This window comes from Sinocyclocheilus grahami, unplaced genomic scaffold (assembly GCF_001515645.1).
Source record: "Sinocyclocheilus grahami isolate Dianchi unplaced genomic scaffold, SAMN03320097.WGS_v1.1 scaffold134.1, whole genome shotgun sequence".
Lineage (NCBI taxonomy): Eukaryota > Metazoa > Chordata > Actinopteri > Cypriniformes > Cyprinidae > Sinocyclocheilus > Sinocyclocheilus grahami.
In genome coordinates, this window is record NW_015505313.1 from 686,788 (window position 1) to 704,131 (window position 17,344).

General features: G+C 39.3%; 1 protein-coding gene across 1 annotated transcript; it reads right to left on the bottom strand.

The window, feature by feature from the left end:
- Positions 1–802: 802 nt before the first annotated feature.
- Positions 803–9,887, bottom strand: calm1a (calmodulin 1a). Its single transcript, XM_016279813.1, has 6 exons — positions 9,768–9,887; positions 4,619–4,649; positions 4,272–4,415; positions 2,554–2,660; positions 2,056–2,191; positions 803–1,806 (listed from the first exon to the last, which is right to left on the bottom strand). Exons 1-6 carry the CDS (start codon positions 9,768–9,770, stop codon positions 1,778–1,780), a joined length of 450 nt encoding a protein of 149 aa, XP_016135299.1. The 5' UTR covers positions 9,771–9,887; the 3' UTR covers positions 803–1,777.
- Positions 9,888–17,344: the final 7,457 nt, after the last annotated feature.

Consider the following 17,344-nt stretch of genomic DNA (forward strand, 5'->3'; position numbering starts at 1 on the left):
TCTCAGAGGCACCGAACGGCCAGAATATTCTACATATTCAGCCAAACATTTTCTGAAGCATTCAGCCATTCTCTGATTATTCTTCTTGGATGAAGTAACGCATTTAACACACACACACACAGACAAACACACGCTTGGCCACGTGCAGCTCATCAGTCAGAAGGGCAGAGAGATGTGGGTTGTTAGCACTCTCTCTCTCTCCTCCCACACGCCTGTCACTGTATCCTGTTTCTCACGGCTGAGCACATAGTAGACGCACAATCATCTCCACACCCCCCGAGCACACTTGTCACTGAGCTCAGGCTTTAAATAGCTTTAAATTAAAAGCGAGTCTGAAAATTGAGTGAAAAAGTCTCACGTTAAATCGGATGTTAAAGCTTCAACTGGAGAAATGCGAATGAATAATTCCAGTAAAAAAGGATCATACTGTAGATCTGCTGTAGAGATAAACTCTGCCTGACTACAGGAGGTGGATCTAATCAGCTGTAGATTTTCACACATGCACACACGCACACTCTCCATCTCTCCAGAGTCTCTTCTCCAGCTCCCACATGGTTTTTGATATCCCTCTCATCCACCAGAGCCATAGATCCAGGTTGCCAGGCAACCCCTAAAATCCCCAAAGACAGACGCGCTCAAGCCTTCGCTCGGATAGATCAGCGCTCATGCAACATGACACATATATACCAAGATGCACAGAAAGAGAGCAGTTGCCATGGTGATTTCTGTAGGTTGGCTGCAAAAGCTTCCCGAAATGTTCGTTTCAGTAGAGGATGACAAAAAGGACAAACAAGGTTGAGAGTTTCGAGTTCGTGTTCTTTTATTGGAAAAAAAATCAAAAGACGAGCATGTACAACTTGGAATGAACATAAACAGAACTGAAGGTGGGTTGTCGAAACAAGCCCCTGGCAGCCAAAGCCCTCGTTTGCACTCTCCAGAGAAAATCGACATGCTCACGGTCAGAGCCCAGAGAAGAACTAAAGATAAAAACACTTATGGTTACAGTCACCATTGCCCTTACCTGAAAAACGCTTCCACGTAAGGTGAAAGGTCATGCCCTGAAACTCCCAAGCCACTCTCTCCCGCTAAACGCTCCTACTATCGGGCACAATGCACAAAGAAACAAAACTCTGAATATCCTGACATGCCAAACATAGTTTAAAATCTAACTGCTCATTTTTCTTAAAAATATCTCTTTATTTAGTTATTGAAGCAAACTGCAAAGGTCCCATTCATTCGTCCTCTATGCAGATTCCGAAATCCCACCGCCCCCCAAAACCATATTCAAACCTCTTTTAGATTCACCCCCAGAATGCTCCGACAGACATCGCTGAGGTTTCCGCCCCGATAGCGGCTCTGAACTCAAGCTGCATGCATGTAGAATAGAAACAGGAAGTAGAAGACGATTGGCCAGCCCAAACATCGCCACTAGCAAATGGAACCAGTTAAGCAGTTCACCAGATGCTTTTACTTTAGTTTCTGAAGGTTTGATATCAGGATTAATTGACTGATGTTTTTGTAGACGTCTAAGCAGTTCTTTGGGAACAGGACCACTAACCAGTACATGCAGGTTATTTATGTTTATGTCTTTTTTTGTTTGTTTTATTTTTTATTTTTTTACAGATTTTTTCTATATATGGACATTTTCCTTTTTTAACATTCAGTTTTTTCTATACAGAAACAGTATGAATAAATGAATATTTTTGCGTAAGAGGTAAGTAAAACATTTGACTGATTTTTTTGTCTTCTAAAGAGGTCAGGAGAGAATAGAAGAGCTTCACTTTGCCGTCATCATTTGTACAAATTCTGTGGACAGAAAGAGAGATGGACACATCAGACATGACGCTCAAGATCACAACAAAGCACAAAGTCTACTAGTTTCCAGACTGCTCCTTTAAATTAATCTCCATTTTTGTATGAACACGCAAATAACCTTGCATTATCCAAATCCAAACTACATTATTGTAATTGAAGTGGCAATTTATAAAAGTAATGTTTAATCTGCATAAAACGGTGACCCTTTCTGGGTAATCTCAGCACACAGCTGCATCGTACCTTCGTAATTGACCTGACCGTCGCCGTCGATGTCAGCTTCTCTGATCATTTCATCCACCTCTTCATCCGTTAGCTTCTCACCCAGGTTTGTCATGACGTGGCGAAGCTCTGCTGCGCTGATGTAGCCGTTCCCATCCTGCCACAGACAGACAGACAGGATCAATAAGTCAGCCGTGTCATGCTGTTAAAATATTAAACCACTAAATCCAAAGTAGGTGACTTTGAAAACAGTAATGACGTATTGTGGAAGTGTAATGCAGATAAAAGGGGCGGCAGCAGAGTTCAATGATGATTTTTCCTAAACATTTGACAATCAAATGTCCCAGTAAACCTGCAGGAAGAGAGGTCTGACTGTGGAAATGATTGTGCCATGAATCCCTTCAAACCAGCTGCAGCTTTACGTGGAACAAGGGCTTGGTTTGTTTTTTCCTACCTCCTCACTCTTTCCATGGAAGCAAAAACATCATCTTCCCACAATGCTCTCTTTTCGGCACTGACCTTGTCAAACACTCTGAAAGCCTCGCGGATCTCCTCCTCACTGTCGGTGTCTTTCATTTTCCGGGCCATCATTGTCAGAAACTCGGGAAAGTCAATGGTTCCATTACCTGAAAGAAATGGAGAAAGAATAAACAGATCTGGTTCGGGATGTTCGGACAACACGGATAAACTATCCAGGAAGTAGAATGCAGGACAAAGGCAGGGCAGTCAATACAGCATAATGAGGAGTAATGAGGTCTAATAACACACATTTAGTGTGTCTGAGTGTCATCTAACTGAACTGAATTAGTCCTAGTTGAGAGAGTCACAGCAAACACTCTCTTTAGGATGCACTGTAAACACTGTACAGGAAAGATCACAGGAATGAACGTCATGTTTATTTTCTTATATTGCGACATCAAATAAATTGAATTAGGGAACATAACATATCAATAATAGAGTTTTTAATTACTGGATATTGGGCGGTTTTTATATGTAATTGTTTAGTTTTTATAACACTAGAAAGTAGAAATATAAAAATAGTTAAATGTAATCTTTAGCAATCTCAAAATGAATATGCATTTTTCATGTTGTAACTGTTGCAATGTTTGAAATGTACATGTAGCATTTATAATGATTAATTTTAGCTTTTAGACTTTCATATTTAATTCATTAAGATAAAACTGAATTTAATATCATCAGTCATTTATCAATTTTTTCCATTTCTAATTTGATTCTAAACAAGGAATGTTGACAGTTCTGGGTTTTTCAGGCTGAAATGTGTTTCTCATTCCCTTGAGGTTTAACCAAGCTGAGGTGGGATATTTCCATTACACGGGACAAATATGACGTCCTCCTGTGTACATGCGTGTGTGAAAATGATCACTACAGCCATTCCCACAGGGCTCACACTGCGTGTGTAATCTGACAATGTGGGTGTAGACACATGCTTGCGTATGTGTGTGTGTGTGTGTGTGTGTTTTCTTCACATTGCATGTTCTTCTCGCTGGAGCTCTTCACAAACACTCTCTCGATTCCATCGCCACCACTGCCAAAGTGGATTATGTAAAGGATTCCATGAGGTCTTTATTACCTGCTGTTATTCAACGGGCTTTACTGCTGTCTGACCTACAAAAATGAATCCATACCACACCACACAATCCCATCTGTAAATAATCAGTATATCAGAAACCCAGCGCGCTCTGCATGATCTAACAACATGTTAAAATGACACTAACGTTAAAGGACACTCTGTAAAGACACCATTGCATTCTGGAATACTAATTACATCAGCTCTGTAACAGGAGAAGCATCCCAGGCGTATTACATTTTGGTGTTATCTGAAAGCTTGCTTGCTTGCTTGCACACAAGCTAATTACAAAACAAGATAACCCTTTAATCACAGAGAACAACAGTTTTCGATAGGAAGGTGTCCCTAGCATAATGTCAATAGTCAAAAATAAAATGAAAAGAACATAATATTTAATAATAAAAAAAGAGAATGTTAGTTATGTCTTCAGGGATATATAAGCAGGTATGAAAAAAAAGTTACCCACCCTGTATCTGATTCCAAAGATTTAATTGGTCATTTGAATCACAGTGTTGACTGCCTACACTACACTGAACCAAATACTAACACCTAACCCTAACCTTAAGATTAGTATAGTGTAGGTAGCATATCATGATAGATAACATTACTGTTTGTCGCATTTCTGAAGTCTGAACTGAATCCAACTCACCATCAGCATCCACCTCGTTGATCATGTCCTGCAGTTCAGCCTCCGTGGGGTTCTGCCCAAGTGAGCGCATCACTGTGCCCAGCTCTTTGGTTGTGATGGTACCGTCACCATCCTTGTCAAACAAGGAGAAAGCCTCCTTAAACTCTGTGAAGAAACAAGAAAAATAGCATTAAAACCTCACATACTGTATATAAAACTTAATTTTCCCAAGATCCATTTTCCTGAATCATCTGGCTGAATGAAGGGCAGGTATACTGCTCGTAAGTAGTTAATATGTGACATTCATCCTTGACAATGAAGTTAATTCAGGGCATGTTTACACCACAAACACACCCAGATTGGCTTACCAGCAATTTGCTCCTCGGTGAGTTGGTCAGCCTGGAAAAGGAGAAGGAAAAAATTGATGAGTAAATGAGTGTTATAAACATGTATAACTCATCGTTTTATTGTGCGAAGCACTTTACAAACTGAACAAACCATAATGGCACAGATGTCCTGTCAGGAAGAAAACAATAATCACAAAATCAAGATCAAACCACTGCACACCCAGAGTCTAAAACGTAAAAATATGAATCGAAGAGCTTAACCATAAAATTAATATACAAAATAAACTAAATGTTCTTAATAAAGCTTTCTTAAAAAGCAAAAACTTCTACTTTATCTGCCCCCTCCATCACTTCCTGATACTGACAATCAAGAAACCTGATTAACCAATCAATGCCAGCAAGCAAGACAAAATACCACTTTGACCTCCAATTCATAAACTAATGGTGAATGAACATCCCCTTAAAGGCCACAATGAAAAGCTACATGTATCCAAAGACACACAAAAAAAACTTGAAGTTCTTGATAACGCAACCTTTATCCCATCAAACTGAATGTCGGTCAGATCAGCCACCAGCCTCTTTGCCTTGGGTTCATTGTCCCAGCCATCAGTCTTCTTTACATCTTGCCTGTCCATTTTAACTGGTGCTTTCCTGGGTTTGACCTCAGCGGTGGGGTTTTTCAATGAGGTCAGGCCATCCACCGCTCCTCGGACCATCATCAGACCTTCTGCCAGGCACTCGGCCCGCTTGACATTTTGCACGCCTTGCCGCCTGACATCCCCGAGCTCAGTCCGGCAGTGCTGCAGACAGTTTTTTAAATCCTGGACATCTCGCACCACGCTGTCAATGCGGCTGTTGGTGGAGTCCACCAGCATCTGAAGGAAGGACTTGTAGTTTCTCTCCTGTAGCTCGATCAGCTCTTTATAAAAGAACTGCTGCTGGTCAAGGAGATCGTAGACCATGGATAATGACACAGAGTCCTCCTCAGGGTAGATGACAGGTCTCTTTGGAGGCATTCTGGTCTTTGTGAGTAGACGTTACCTGAAGCACGTAGAGGCGAGTCTGGCTGATCAGGCTGATGAACAACGGACCACGAGAGAGCTCACCTGACCCTTGAGGCCAGTGTTACTGTACCAACCTCCCAGGCCGCATTGGGTATCGCTCAGCAAGATATTAGGCCGATTTTTGAGAAGCTTAACGTCAGCAGCTCACTACGGTTACAAAGCCGAGGGTCAGGGATTGTTTCCATTATTTTAAATTAGTTAAATGGGCATCCCATCAAGTCACTCAAGCAAAGTAGGATGTATTCGGAGGTAGATCGACAGGTACACAGAATGACAGCTAAATCAAAGGAAGGTATTAAGGTCTGTCTGTCTAAATCAAATGACCCATCACTTTACCTGCTCCTGCGGTCATCTCAGTTTACAGCCAGCCGCAGGTTTGCGTTTATATCTCTATTTCTTTGATCATCTGAGTGGCATCTCGTCTCTGCTAATTGTGCAAACACCTCTCTCCGTCTGCGAACACAATGGCAGGTTTTACCTTTCCCTGTGTGGATGCATTATCTCACCTGTCTCACTGTTCTTGTGATCAAGTTTATTTTTTTCTGCCTGTCCCTCCCTAGGGGTCCTGTTAGCCTGAGGGTTAAAGATCCGGTCTGCTAGCATAAAGATTGTGAGTTCAAATCCAGGTAGGGACAAAATATGACCTGGAGAGACAAAGGTCCCTTCCTGCCCAATAATGACTATGATGTTGTGTAAGGCATCTCGGCACATGTTGTTCCAATTAGCATGCTGTCCAAAACTCCCTTGAAATCTAACCTAAATATTAAAATAAGTCTCTTTACCCTTATTCAAGTCTCTGGTTTTTAAAGTCGGAAGTAGCTACAGATCACATCTTCCATATTGTCACATATATCAGAGTGAATCATATTATTGAAAAGAAAGCGTACAAGTGAGGAGATCTGGTTCAATTCCTCAGTGGCTGATTGGAAGGAGGCAGACCTGAATGCGAACTTGTGGTCAGTTATAAGAAAGTGGCAGGGTGTATGAGGACGAAATGTCCCGCATATGTCACCGGAGGAGTCTGTTGTTTCACTGGAAGATTGAGTTATGACATTCTGATTTTTAAAAAATGTGATAAAAAGAAACAAATGCATTCATGCATGAATCGTTCATAGTAAGATCAATAACATGCATATAGAACATAGATAGGGTGAAATTCCATTTTATGATGACTTCAACATTAAACTTTGTTGTCTAAAGTGTTTACATGATATTCAAGAGTGATGATGCATCTATCCACTGTTGCACCAGCAGTATCCCATATGTGCCCGCAGAGCTCTGCAAAAACAAAAGCTCTGGTAGCTTACTTCCCAAAATAAATTACTTAAATTAATTAAAAGTCAGCATGAAAGGGAAAATTGGAATCGTCTTTTCTTCTTTATTGTGACATATATCTGACTGAAACTACTTCTTGAATGAGAAAGTAATGTTGGGCAGAACATTTTTTGTCCATTCGGAATTGATTTGCATCTTTGTCGTTTGCTAATTGCTGAAAGAGTTTCAAAGTCACAGGTTGCTGGAAGGGAGGGATTAAAACTCACCTGGTTGGAGTTGGACACATAATTGTTTCTGATTAAAGTTTACTTTTTGAAATAATATGCATATATAATAATGTGCATGGCTAAATCATTTACAATAAACAATTTTATGGTGACTTTTTAATAATTAATGAATAGTTGTTGGTCTGAATCACTTTGAAACACTGCCCTGTATAATTTACAGTATTGTTAGAGAGAGAATGGACATTTTACTTCAAATACGTCCAAGTTAATCAGAGTCAAATTGAATCAGAATTGGAATCATGTTGAAGCAAATCTAATCAAAGTGAATCAAAAATCTGTAACAATATCCAAATGTGTGTTCATTAAATAAACATTTCAGCTTCTTTCCCCCAAAAAATCAGTGTGGAAAATGCACCATCGGCAGATTCCCCATGGACCCCGTCCATAAAGGATAATTTCTTCTCTCCAGCTGATGGGGGAAAACAGGATCCTGCACCTCTATTGGAAGCCTTCCGGGCTATTTGCCATCCAGCGAAGCTTCAAACATCGCACACCACTGCCAGGAATTTGGCCTGGATCTGAAAATGCTGTCCAATGTTGCTTGGAATCTGGCCTTGATTTAGGACTCACCAAGCGGCAGGAGCAGCTGAGAGAAGGCTGGCCTGGCGCTCGGGACGCCCAGTGTATGATAATGAGTGTGGTATTGCCACTTTCACACCATGTTAACAGGGAGTCCCCCAAGGCCCTTAACCAACATGCTGACAGATGCAAACACTCTACTGAGTCTAGTTCCAGTGACTGTCTCTCTTCACAAAATGAACACCAATATACCCACAACTTAGCACCTAAGACAGGAAGATGGCTGAATATAAACTCATGACCACAACTGTGAAGGCAGCTTCCTTATGAACCAAACCAACTGTGTACCGTGAAGACAGCAAGCCCTGAAATGGCCATTTGTTGATGGCTAATCTGGCCAATAAATTCTCTCTTATATGCGTGTGTAGTTATTGTTGTAGCATTCAAGCAGTTTGCCATGACTGTCATTTCAGAGAAGCTTCCAGAGAGGCCCGTATGAAGAAGTGCAGACCGTTTCTAGACAGTTCTACATGATGGGTGAAAAAAAAACATGGTTATTTTCCTCACTGATTCCCATGGCACGGCTACCCATACAGGCAGGACAACGAAACTAGAGCTGCATCGTGGCCAGGAAGGTCCTGAAGACGCAACTCGAGGGAGGAAACAGACATCTCACACAGCAACTAGCCATTCATAGTTCATCACGGAACTGAGATCATTCTCACCAAACAGCACAGGCTTAAATAACATCCATAAAAAAAATATTTATACTGAGCCTTCTGGCATTGTGCTGTGGAAAAGCTGAAGCAGAAGCGTTTGTATGGACTCATTGAGTCGGCATTGAATTTGTTGAACTCACTCAGGACATTCTTTCCATGCTTCACGAACAATGTTTGCTTTCTTGAGCTAAAACGCACCATTTAAACAATGGTTTGTTTATTTTCTCATTGGGTATCCTATCCAGCTGTACTTATGAGGGGAAACATTCAAGCCCGGAGCCCAGATAACGAACAGACCTGTTACTTTCGCAACAAGTCAATAGAGCCCAAAATGATGTTTGTGCCAACCTAAACCAGTAATAAAGCCAACTTATTGTCCTAATCCTGCTTAGTTTTGACAAATTTGACAATTATGCAGATTATAATTGTAAAAAGCCTAATAAAAGAGCAGCTAAGATAAATAACATGGTCATAAATACATGTAATAACGTTTTTTCTTCAAAAATTAAACAATGGTCAACCACAGCCAACACAGCCCACATCGCAACATCTCAGTCTGAACATTTCAAGAAATATTTCAATCAAATACGAACATGAATGAACATCTATCATCGTTTTTTTTATCTATCTTTCTTCTGTGAATCACAAAAGGGGACTGACAGCACCAGTCACCGTTCACTTTCATTGCATCTTTTTCCATACAATTAAAGTAAATGTTGACTGAGGCTGTCATTCTGTCTAACAGCTTGATTTGTTCTTCAGGTAAGAAAAAAAGTCCTACAGGTTTGTAACGACGACAGAATTTACATTTTTCTGGGTGAATTCTTTCTTTAAGGAATTTCTTTACTCTTTATTCAGACTGGTCTGATTTTCTACAGTGGCTGTCTATAGCAAAATCATTCGCTAATGCAAAGCAAATATTGTCTCAAACATATCAATGTTTGACAAAGGCAAGCACAATGTTTTCTTATTAAACAGACCGTAAGCACTGATCATCTGTCTGTCTGCTGCTGTCCAGCACATCACACCATAATAAAACGCGTATGTCACATTTCCTGCCGCACTATGACATCAATAATACTGCAACACGTTCAAAATAATAATCAGACGCAACCTTCGTTTGCGAAGTGCAATGAAATACAGAGTTTAATTCATTTAAAATCAAATTTGCTGTTGCACGAGCGCAAAAGCAGAACAGGCAGGCAGGTGGTTAGTCATGTCTATATATAAACCGCAATGCGTTAAATGCATAAAATATGAACACATGTTCATGAATGAGTAGTGCATGATAAAAGCTTATACGTACCATATCTGAGAGTGGAGAGTGGACTAAGTTTGTTAATCTACGCTAGACTGCAGCGATGCTCCGCTCTCAGTTAAAGCTCCACCGTGCGACTGTCGCTCGCAGAGTATTGAAGGTGATCCGGTACTATATACAATGGCGTATTCCTCCGCCATACGAACCCCTATCACTCACTTCCGCATAGAGCAGTCAGAAGCCCCGCCCACCTACTTATCATAACCACCTCAGTCCCGAGAAGAAAAAGTGTTTATTTATGAAAAATATAGGCTATTAGCGAAATATTATGTATAATGTGTAGTATGTAATATGCATACGTAACATGTACAAGTATGTATAAAATGTGCTCAAGAACATGAAATCTGACATTTTCTGGTATATATAATTTTTTCATCACTGTTGGAACAAACCGTATATTTACAGTATACTGCATGTAAATGTTTTATATGTAAACTAACAGGTTTAATATTATTTATTAATAGTAATGTTATGTATTAATAATGCAAGTTTAGTGCCCTAATTAGTATTTTCTTATTAAATAATTGCAATATATGAAGCCGTGCAGATGAACAATGTACTTATTATATTAACATGCAGTATACGTAATACGCACACTGTAATAAAAAATGCATAAAATCATTCAAATTCATGTGTCCAGTATTTAATTTTCACTTCATTTTTGTAAGAAAACATACAAAGATATTTTACAGATAAAAACATGGGATCGTTTAAAAAAACGTACTTGTAATTCTTCTCGCAAATGACCAATTAATATGTTTTGCAAAATGTTGTGTAGAAACACACAGAAGTTGGCCTGACTAAAATCTAAAGTCAATTCATTTAGGGGCCTGATAAAACTATTAAAACAATAAAAGTGATGAGCAAAAACTGTTGTGCATATGTGCCAATGTTATGGCAAAATGTACAGAAAGAAAAGTATTATAATAATAACATTGTTATTACATACATTTGTATTAAAAAATGTGAATTAAGTCATTTGTCACAGAGAAAAATCCATTCCATTGATCTCTTAATTAAGCAAACAATTCCCAGTGAACAAAGTTACATTTGATTCTGAAACTGAAAACTCACTAACAAATAAATAAAACGTGAAAATAATTGTTTTAATATAATATTATAAATGAAGTTTATTTCAGTTTATTTCCCAATTTGGATGAACATGTTTTTGAATGCATTTTAGGAATATAAGATAAAAATTTTAAAGTCAGTTATTCATTTAAAATAACAGAATCTATATATACAAATTCAGGACAAATCGACATCCAGTATAATATTTTTTTAGGGTCACAGTACTAAAAATAGTCTAAGAACACTTTACATCTTGAGGGACTACTTCTCTAAAAGGTACTAGTTTCTTTCGTCGGAATATTGCTTATTGCATCAAGTCCTCTGTCTTTGTTGACGCTAGAGAGATTTCGGTTTAGCATGTCACAGCTTTTATGATTGGCCAGCTGAGACCTGCAATCCGCTAGTGATTGTAACAGCGTCTCTGATTGGTTACGTTAGACCTGCAATGCGTCAAGCCATTGCGCTCAGTGTGTCCCGGATCACGCAGCACTGGAACCGGCGGGCCAACAAGCCCTTCAGTTAGACAGGACAGGGCTGATTAAATTTCTCTCCCGGGATCAGATCTTATATTATACACTCACCGTCAGACTCCTTCACATCCAGAAAGTTAAGGTTTAATTGAGTTTTCTAGAAAGCATTGGTATAAGCACAAAGTTCTGTGCTCCTTGTCTAACATAAAGCCTACTGGACACAGTCGCAGATTTAAAAAATAAATAACATTTCAAACAGTGAAATAAATAAATAAAAAATACTGTATATCGATGTTGTGATAATGAAAGATTTTCACTTACTAGGACCAGTCCTTTGTTAAATATATGCACTAAACTTTTGCAAAACTATTACTATATGAACTTTTGATTAACTTCGTTGTTCTTAATCTACTATAACTTACAATAAAACTTCTTAAAATGTCTTAATCGCCATGGAAAATATCCCCCCCCCCCCCCACTATTTTCCCTCAGCGTCATTCCTAAAATCCTTGAAATAAATCGGCTGAACCAGTTTGAAAAGTTTAACGATTCCTTCACGCAGTGGACTGAACCAGTTCAAGCGATTATCGAATCATCACATCACTGGTATTTTTAATAAAGATGCTAAACCTTATTTGAGCTAGAAGATGAACTTTAGTATTGTTTGCAAATTGTATAATTAATTATTATATTAGTAAATTGTACAAAACCACCACTGGCTCTGGACCCCTTTAAATTCATTACTTCAGAGTTAGGTGCCCTCTAGAAGCTTGCGTTCCGCAAGTGAACGTCGCTTTATTGTGCCATCCCAAAGAGGCACAAAATCACTTTCACGGACTTTTAAATCAAATGTTCCCTCCTGGTGGGCCTGCCCAACTCAATCCGAGCAGCTGAGTCCTTAGCCATCTTCAAGAATCGGTTAAAAACACATCTCTTCCATCTTTATTTGACTTTCTAACCCTAGCACCCTCTATTCTAATTCTATTCTTTAAAAAAAAAACTAACACTAGCTTCTCTAATCTTTTTGTATTCTATCTGTTTTCGTTTTATTTATTATACAATTAACAAAAGCAAAAAAAAGGTCTCTAACACTAGCTTGCTCTATTTTCTATTTGATCTGTTTTCTTTTTATTATATAATTAAAAAAAGAAAAAACACCTTGCTATGTGTACTGCATTAAGCTAACTGAGACTTGTTATAGCACTTGCATATCATTGCTCTTTTGTTGATTTTGATTGCTTCAATTGTCCTCATTTCATCACCAAAAGTGTCTGCTAAATGACTAAATGTAAATGTATTATTGTAAATTATATTTAGGTTCTGAATGGCTCTTTTGTGAGCTTGCATCTATGTTGTAATTATGTCATAGCATAAACGAATTGCTGAATCGTTTTTGGAACTGAACTTCAAAAGATCCGATTCGCAGAAATGAGTTTTTTCATCACTGCCAGTTCCAGGTCGCAGGCGGATGACGTAACGGCGCGCGTCTGTTTTGATCTGTGTGAAGAAACATGGCTCTTTTCCCGTCCTTCGCTGGACTGTCAAGCAATAACAGCTCTACTGGGGATAGAGGTAAGCTCTTTCTGACCTGCGTTTAGAGCTTCATACAGGATCAGATCAGGTGCACTTAATATTGCATTAAAGAAAGAGAACCTGTAAAGAAAGCCTAACAGTTGTGCTGATTATTACTATAAACACTGCATGATTTACTGTAACTGAGCGCAACTACATTACACGCTGATTAAAAGTAATAATATGTGCGTAACAGACTTTATTTTAATTAAGTTTAAATTTAGTGTCAGTTTGAATTTTATGGTAATTTTCGCTCATCTGTAGTATTATACTTATTTATCAGTGATATGTGATGAATCTGTTGGAAAGTACTGCATTGAACTAAAACCTTTCTGAAGCTTCTCTGCTCCTCAATTCTCTTCAAATATAAAAACAGTGCCACATGGATTATTTTAAAATGTAAATAATGCGAAGTACAAAAACATTGTGAATGTTGTTAGGAACTATTTTTTATTTTAGCGGTGTTGTGGTACTAGATTTTTGCTTTTTCTGGAAACAATTTTGTCCATACGCAAAAATTTGTGACACTGCAAAATAATAGTTACACTGCAAAATTGTAGTACTTTGGGTTTGTTCAAAGTGAGCAATAGTTGCAGTGATGCTTATACGCACTACTAACTAGCACATATTCTGCAATCACAAATGATCTTGAATGCCAAATACTGGACCTTTATGGATTTGGCTGCAGTTCAACGCACTGTAATCAGTCAGCCGTTCTGTTTGAGTGGATCCCATCTTTGAGCACTTAATAAGCTTGATGAAGACACACGTTCCAACTAATCAATATCAAATTATTGGGAAAGGAGCGTTCTTATGTTGAGTACAGTAGAAAAGAACAAACTGCTCTTGCATGCAGATAACCTCTGCTGCCGTGGGGGATTTGTGCAGAATATCGGCCAGGTCATCAATGCATCTGGCTCCTTCCCAGGCTGTCCACAGAATAATAGATAGCATCATGCTTCTGTCCTTCTCACTGCTTAAGGGAATCAACCCTCTTTAATGGACAGTTGTTTTTTTTTGGTGTGCGAATCACATCAGATGCGCTCTTCTGAGGTTTTGCTTCATTTGGACAGGCTGTCTGTCATGACTGACTGGTTTATTCACTTCTTAAGAGGCCAGCAGAGCTAATTTGGTTTGACTGAATGTTTCTTCTCTCAGCTCCTGCAGATCTGGAATGGCTGAGTAATAGTGGTGCAACGGATCACAAAACTCACGGTTCGGATCATATTATGGATTTTGAATCACGGATCGGATCATTTTTTGGATCAGCAAAAAAAAAAATGTAGTGAAAGCTTACTTTAAGTACTTCTATACCACAGCAAAACTACTAGCTTTAATAAAGTTAGTAATAAAACAAGAACAATTACACAAATTACAAGCATAGATGAATTAGAGGTCGACCGATTGATCGGCCGATTTTTGGCATTCTTTAATTAATCAGCATTGGCCGATTGTGCTGCAAATTAGGCCGATTTATAGCTGGAGAATCTCTCTGGCTGCGTGAGAGACGGAGCAGCTCACACTCTGCTTCTTGTTCACACACGGTTTCAGCTAATGATGGGAGGGCAAAACAGACCGTTTTGAAAGCGTGGTTACATTTTACCCTACTAGAAATGATGCTGGAAAGTTATCATATTCATAAGTGCAACAAGTGAAACACATGCAGTTCAGACGAAACTTCTGGGCTGATTATAACGTGCACATTAACTTTCCTCATGAAATGTGTGTGTAGGTCCAACAATAGCATCCACGATGCCATCGCTCGTGGTCAGTGCACTCTTAAGCAGTTATGAGCATCAGGCTGTGTAATATGTGTGAACTCTTTTGTTTTTGTTATCACTTGGCCATTTGACTTCTAGCAGTGTCCAGTGTTTCCCATACATTAAGTTATTTCTTTGTTGAATAAACTGATCACTGCACATTTCAAAATTAAAATGCAGCGCGGGTGTTTTTATATGAATGTATCTTTGAAAAGAACCGACCATCTTCAGAAAAGCTTCGGTGTCATTTTCATTTCGTCTTTCCTGTAATGCCTGATAAAGTAGCGTTTGTGAGCGCAGTCACAGTGTTTATTAGATTACAGCCGTTACCGGGGAAACCGCTATAGCTCCTGCTCCAACAGCGCCTCCTGCTGGCAGTGAATCACGGATCGGATCATTTTTTGGATCAGCAAAAAAAAAAAAAGGTAGTGAAAGCTTACTTTAAGTACTTCTATACCACAGCAAAACTACTAGCTTTAATAAAGTTAGTAATAAAACAAGAACAATTACACAAATTACAAGCATAGATGAATTAGAGGTCGACCGATTGATCGGCCGATTTTTGGCATTCTTTAATTAATCAGCATTGGCCGATTGTGCTGCAAATTAGGCCGATTTATAGCTGGAGAATCTCTCTGGCTGCGTGAGAGACGGAGCAGCTCACACTCTGCTTCTTGTTCACACACGGTTTCAGCTAATGATGGGAGGGCAAAACAGACCGTTTTGAAAGCGTGGTTACATTTTACCCTACTAGAAATGATGCTGGAAAGTTATCATATTCATAAGTGCAACAAGTGAAACACATGCAGTTCAGACGAAACTTCTGGGCTGATTATAACGTGCACATTAACTTTCCTCATGAAATGTGTGTGTAGGTCCAACAATAGCATCCACGATGCCATCGCTCGTGGTCAGTGCACTCTTAAGCAGTTATGAGCATCAGGCTGTGTAATATGTGTGAACTCTTTTGTTTTTGTTATCACTTGGCCATTTGACTTCTAGCAGTGTCCAGTGTTTCCCATACATTAAGTTATTTCTTTGTTGAATAAACTGATCACTGCACATTTCAAAATTAAAATGCAGCGCGGGTGTTTTTATATGAATGTATCTTTGAAAAGAACCGACCATCTTCAGAAAAGCTTCGGTGTCATTTTCATTTCGTCTTTCCTGTAATGCCTGATAAAGTAGCGTTTGTGAGCGCAGTCACAGTGTTTATTAGATTACAGCCGTTACCGGGGAAACCGCTATAGCTCCTGCTCCAACAGCGCCTCCTGCTGGCAGAGAATGAATTTGCATTTGCAAGTCTGTGGGAACCACTGGTTAGTGTCTGTCAGCAAACATAAAAAAAGCATGCTTCAGAACTGTTTTGAGAAGGTGCTTAATATCGGCCAAAAAAATCGGCATCATATATCAGCCATCGGCTGCACTGATTTCTAAATATCGGCATTGGTCGACCTCTTAGATGAATACAAGAAAACACAGTTACAAATAAAGTCAGTAACAGTAGCATTCAGGTGCAGAAATTTAATAATTTAAGTGTAAAATAACACAATAGTGCTCACTGCACAAGTTAAATACAGATTAATCTTTGTTAGAGCTGTGGTGTTATTTGATTAGCAGACAGAAACAGGTATTTATTGGCTGCTGTCTCTTTAAGACCAAATGCACGGGCGGATTACTGACACACATCAGGGGTTTTTTCCTCAGCTGTTTACGTTCACTTAAGACATAACCGACTGTGTTTACTAGAATACTTGCCAAAACGGGTATTTTAACATAACTTTGTGTGTATGTGAAAGGAATCAATTCGCTGTTCACGCGGTGTCTCTCTCTCTCTGCGTTACGTATGTGCGGCTGAGCGAACAGAAAACAGCGCGCGAGTTAAAATTGCTTGAATGTGTAAACTGGCAAGACAAAACATGTGCAAATGATAAACTTTAACTCTATGATGGTTAAACTTAACAGTTAATCCGCGAATCACATGCGTGCCGAACCGTGCAGCCTGATCCATACGGATCACGGATCATCTACGATCCGTTGCACCCCTACTGAATCAGCTTCAGCACAGAAGATGCTTTGAAGACTCACCAGTGGGCCACAGAGAGAGGACAAGCAGAAGCAGAAGAAGCAGCAGGCACAAGGTCATCTGATCCTTAAAGCGTGGTTCAGTTAATCACTGAATAAATTAACTTTATCACCTGTGTGATTAAAGAACAAAAGGGGATCTTATTTGATTTCAAGCTTAATCTTGTGAAAAAAAATAAAAATATGCATGAAACAAAAAATAAAATTTTCAACCAAGGCTGAAGCTGAGCTAAATGTTTCATTGTCCTTCCAACATTAAAGGAACAAAATTTGTAATTTTCGCTGCTAGAGGGCAAGTATTCAAAATAAACAAAGAGGCAAAGGCATAGTGACTGAGTGTGGAATCATGGGAGTTGTGGTCTTCATCCCCACAGCCGATGCAATCCGACGGGACTCCGGGGCAGAAATCATGTTCATGGATGAGCTAATGATTTATTAACATAGTAGAATGAAGCAGGGTGAGGCTGAAAGCCGTCGAAGCGAAACGAGGCCGCTGAACGAGCGTGACACACAGCTCAAAAGCAGAGGATCTTTTATAATGCCGCAGTCCAGCGCTTCCACTCCTTCCGGTCGTGCATATGTGGGCGAAAATAAGTAGCGCTGTTTT

Excerpts from the sequence above, each read along its gene's own strand:
- calm1a (XM_016279813.1), bottom strand. Across the intron at positions 2,192-2,553 it reads CTTTCAGAGTGTTTGACAAG|GATGGGAACGGCTACATCAG; the intron begins GTCAGTGCCGAA and ends TGTCTGTGGCAG. Across the intron at positions 1,807-2,055 it reads CGGTCAGGTCAATTACGAAG|AATTTGTACAAATGATGACG; the intron begins GTACGATGCAGC and ends TTCTGTCCACAG.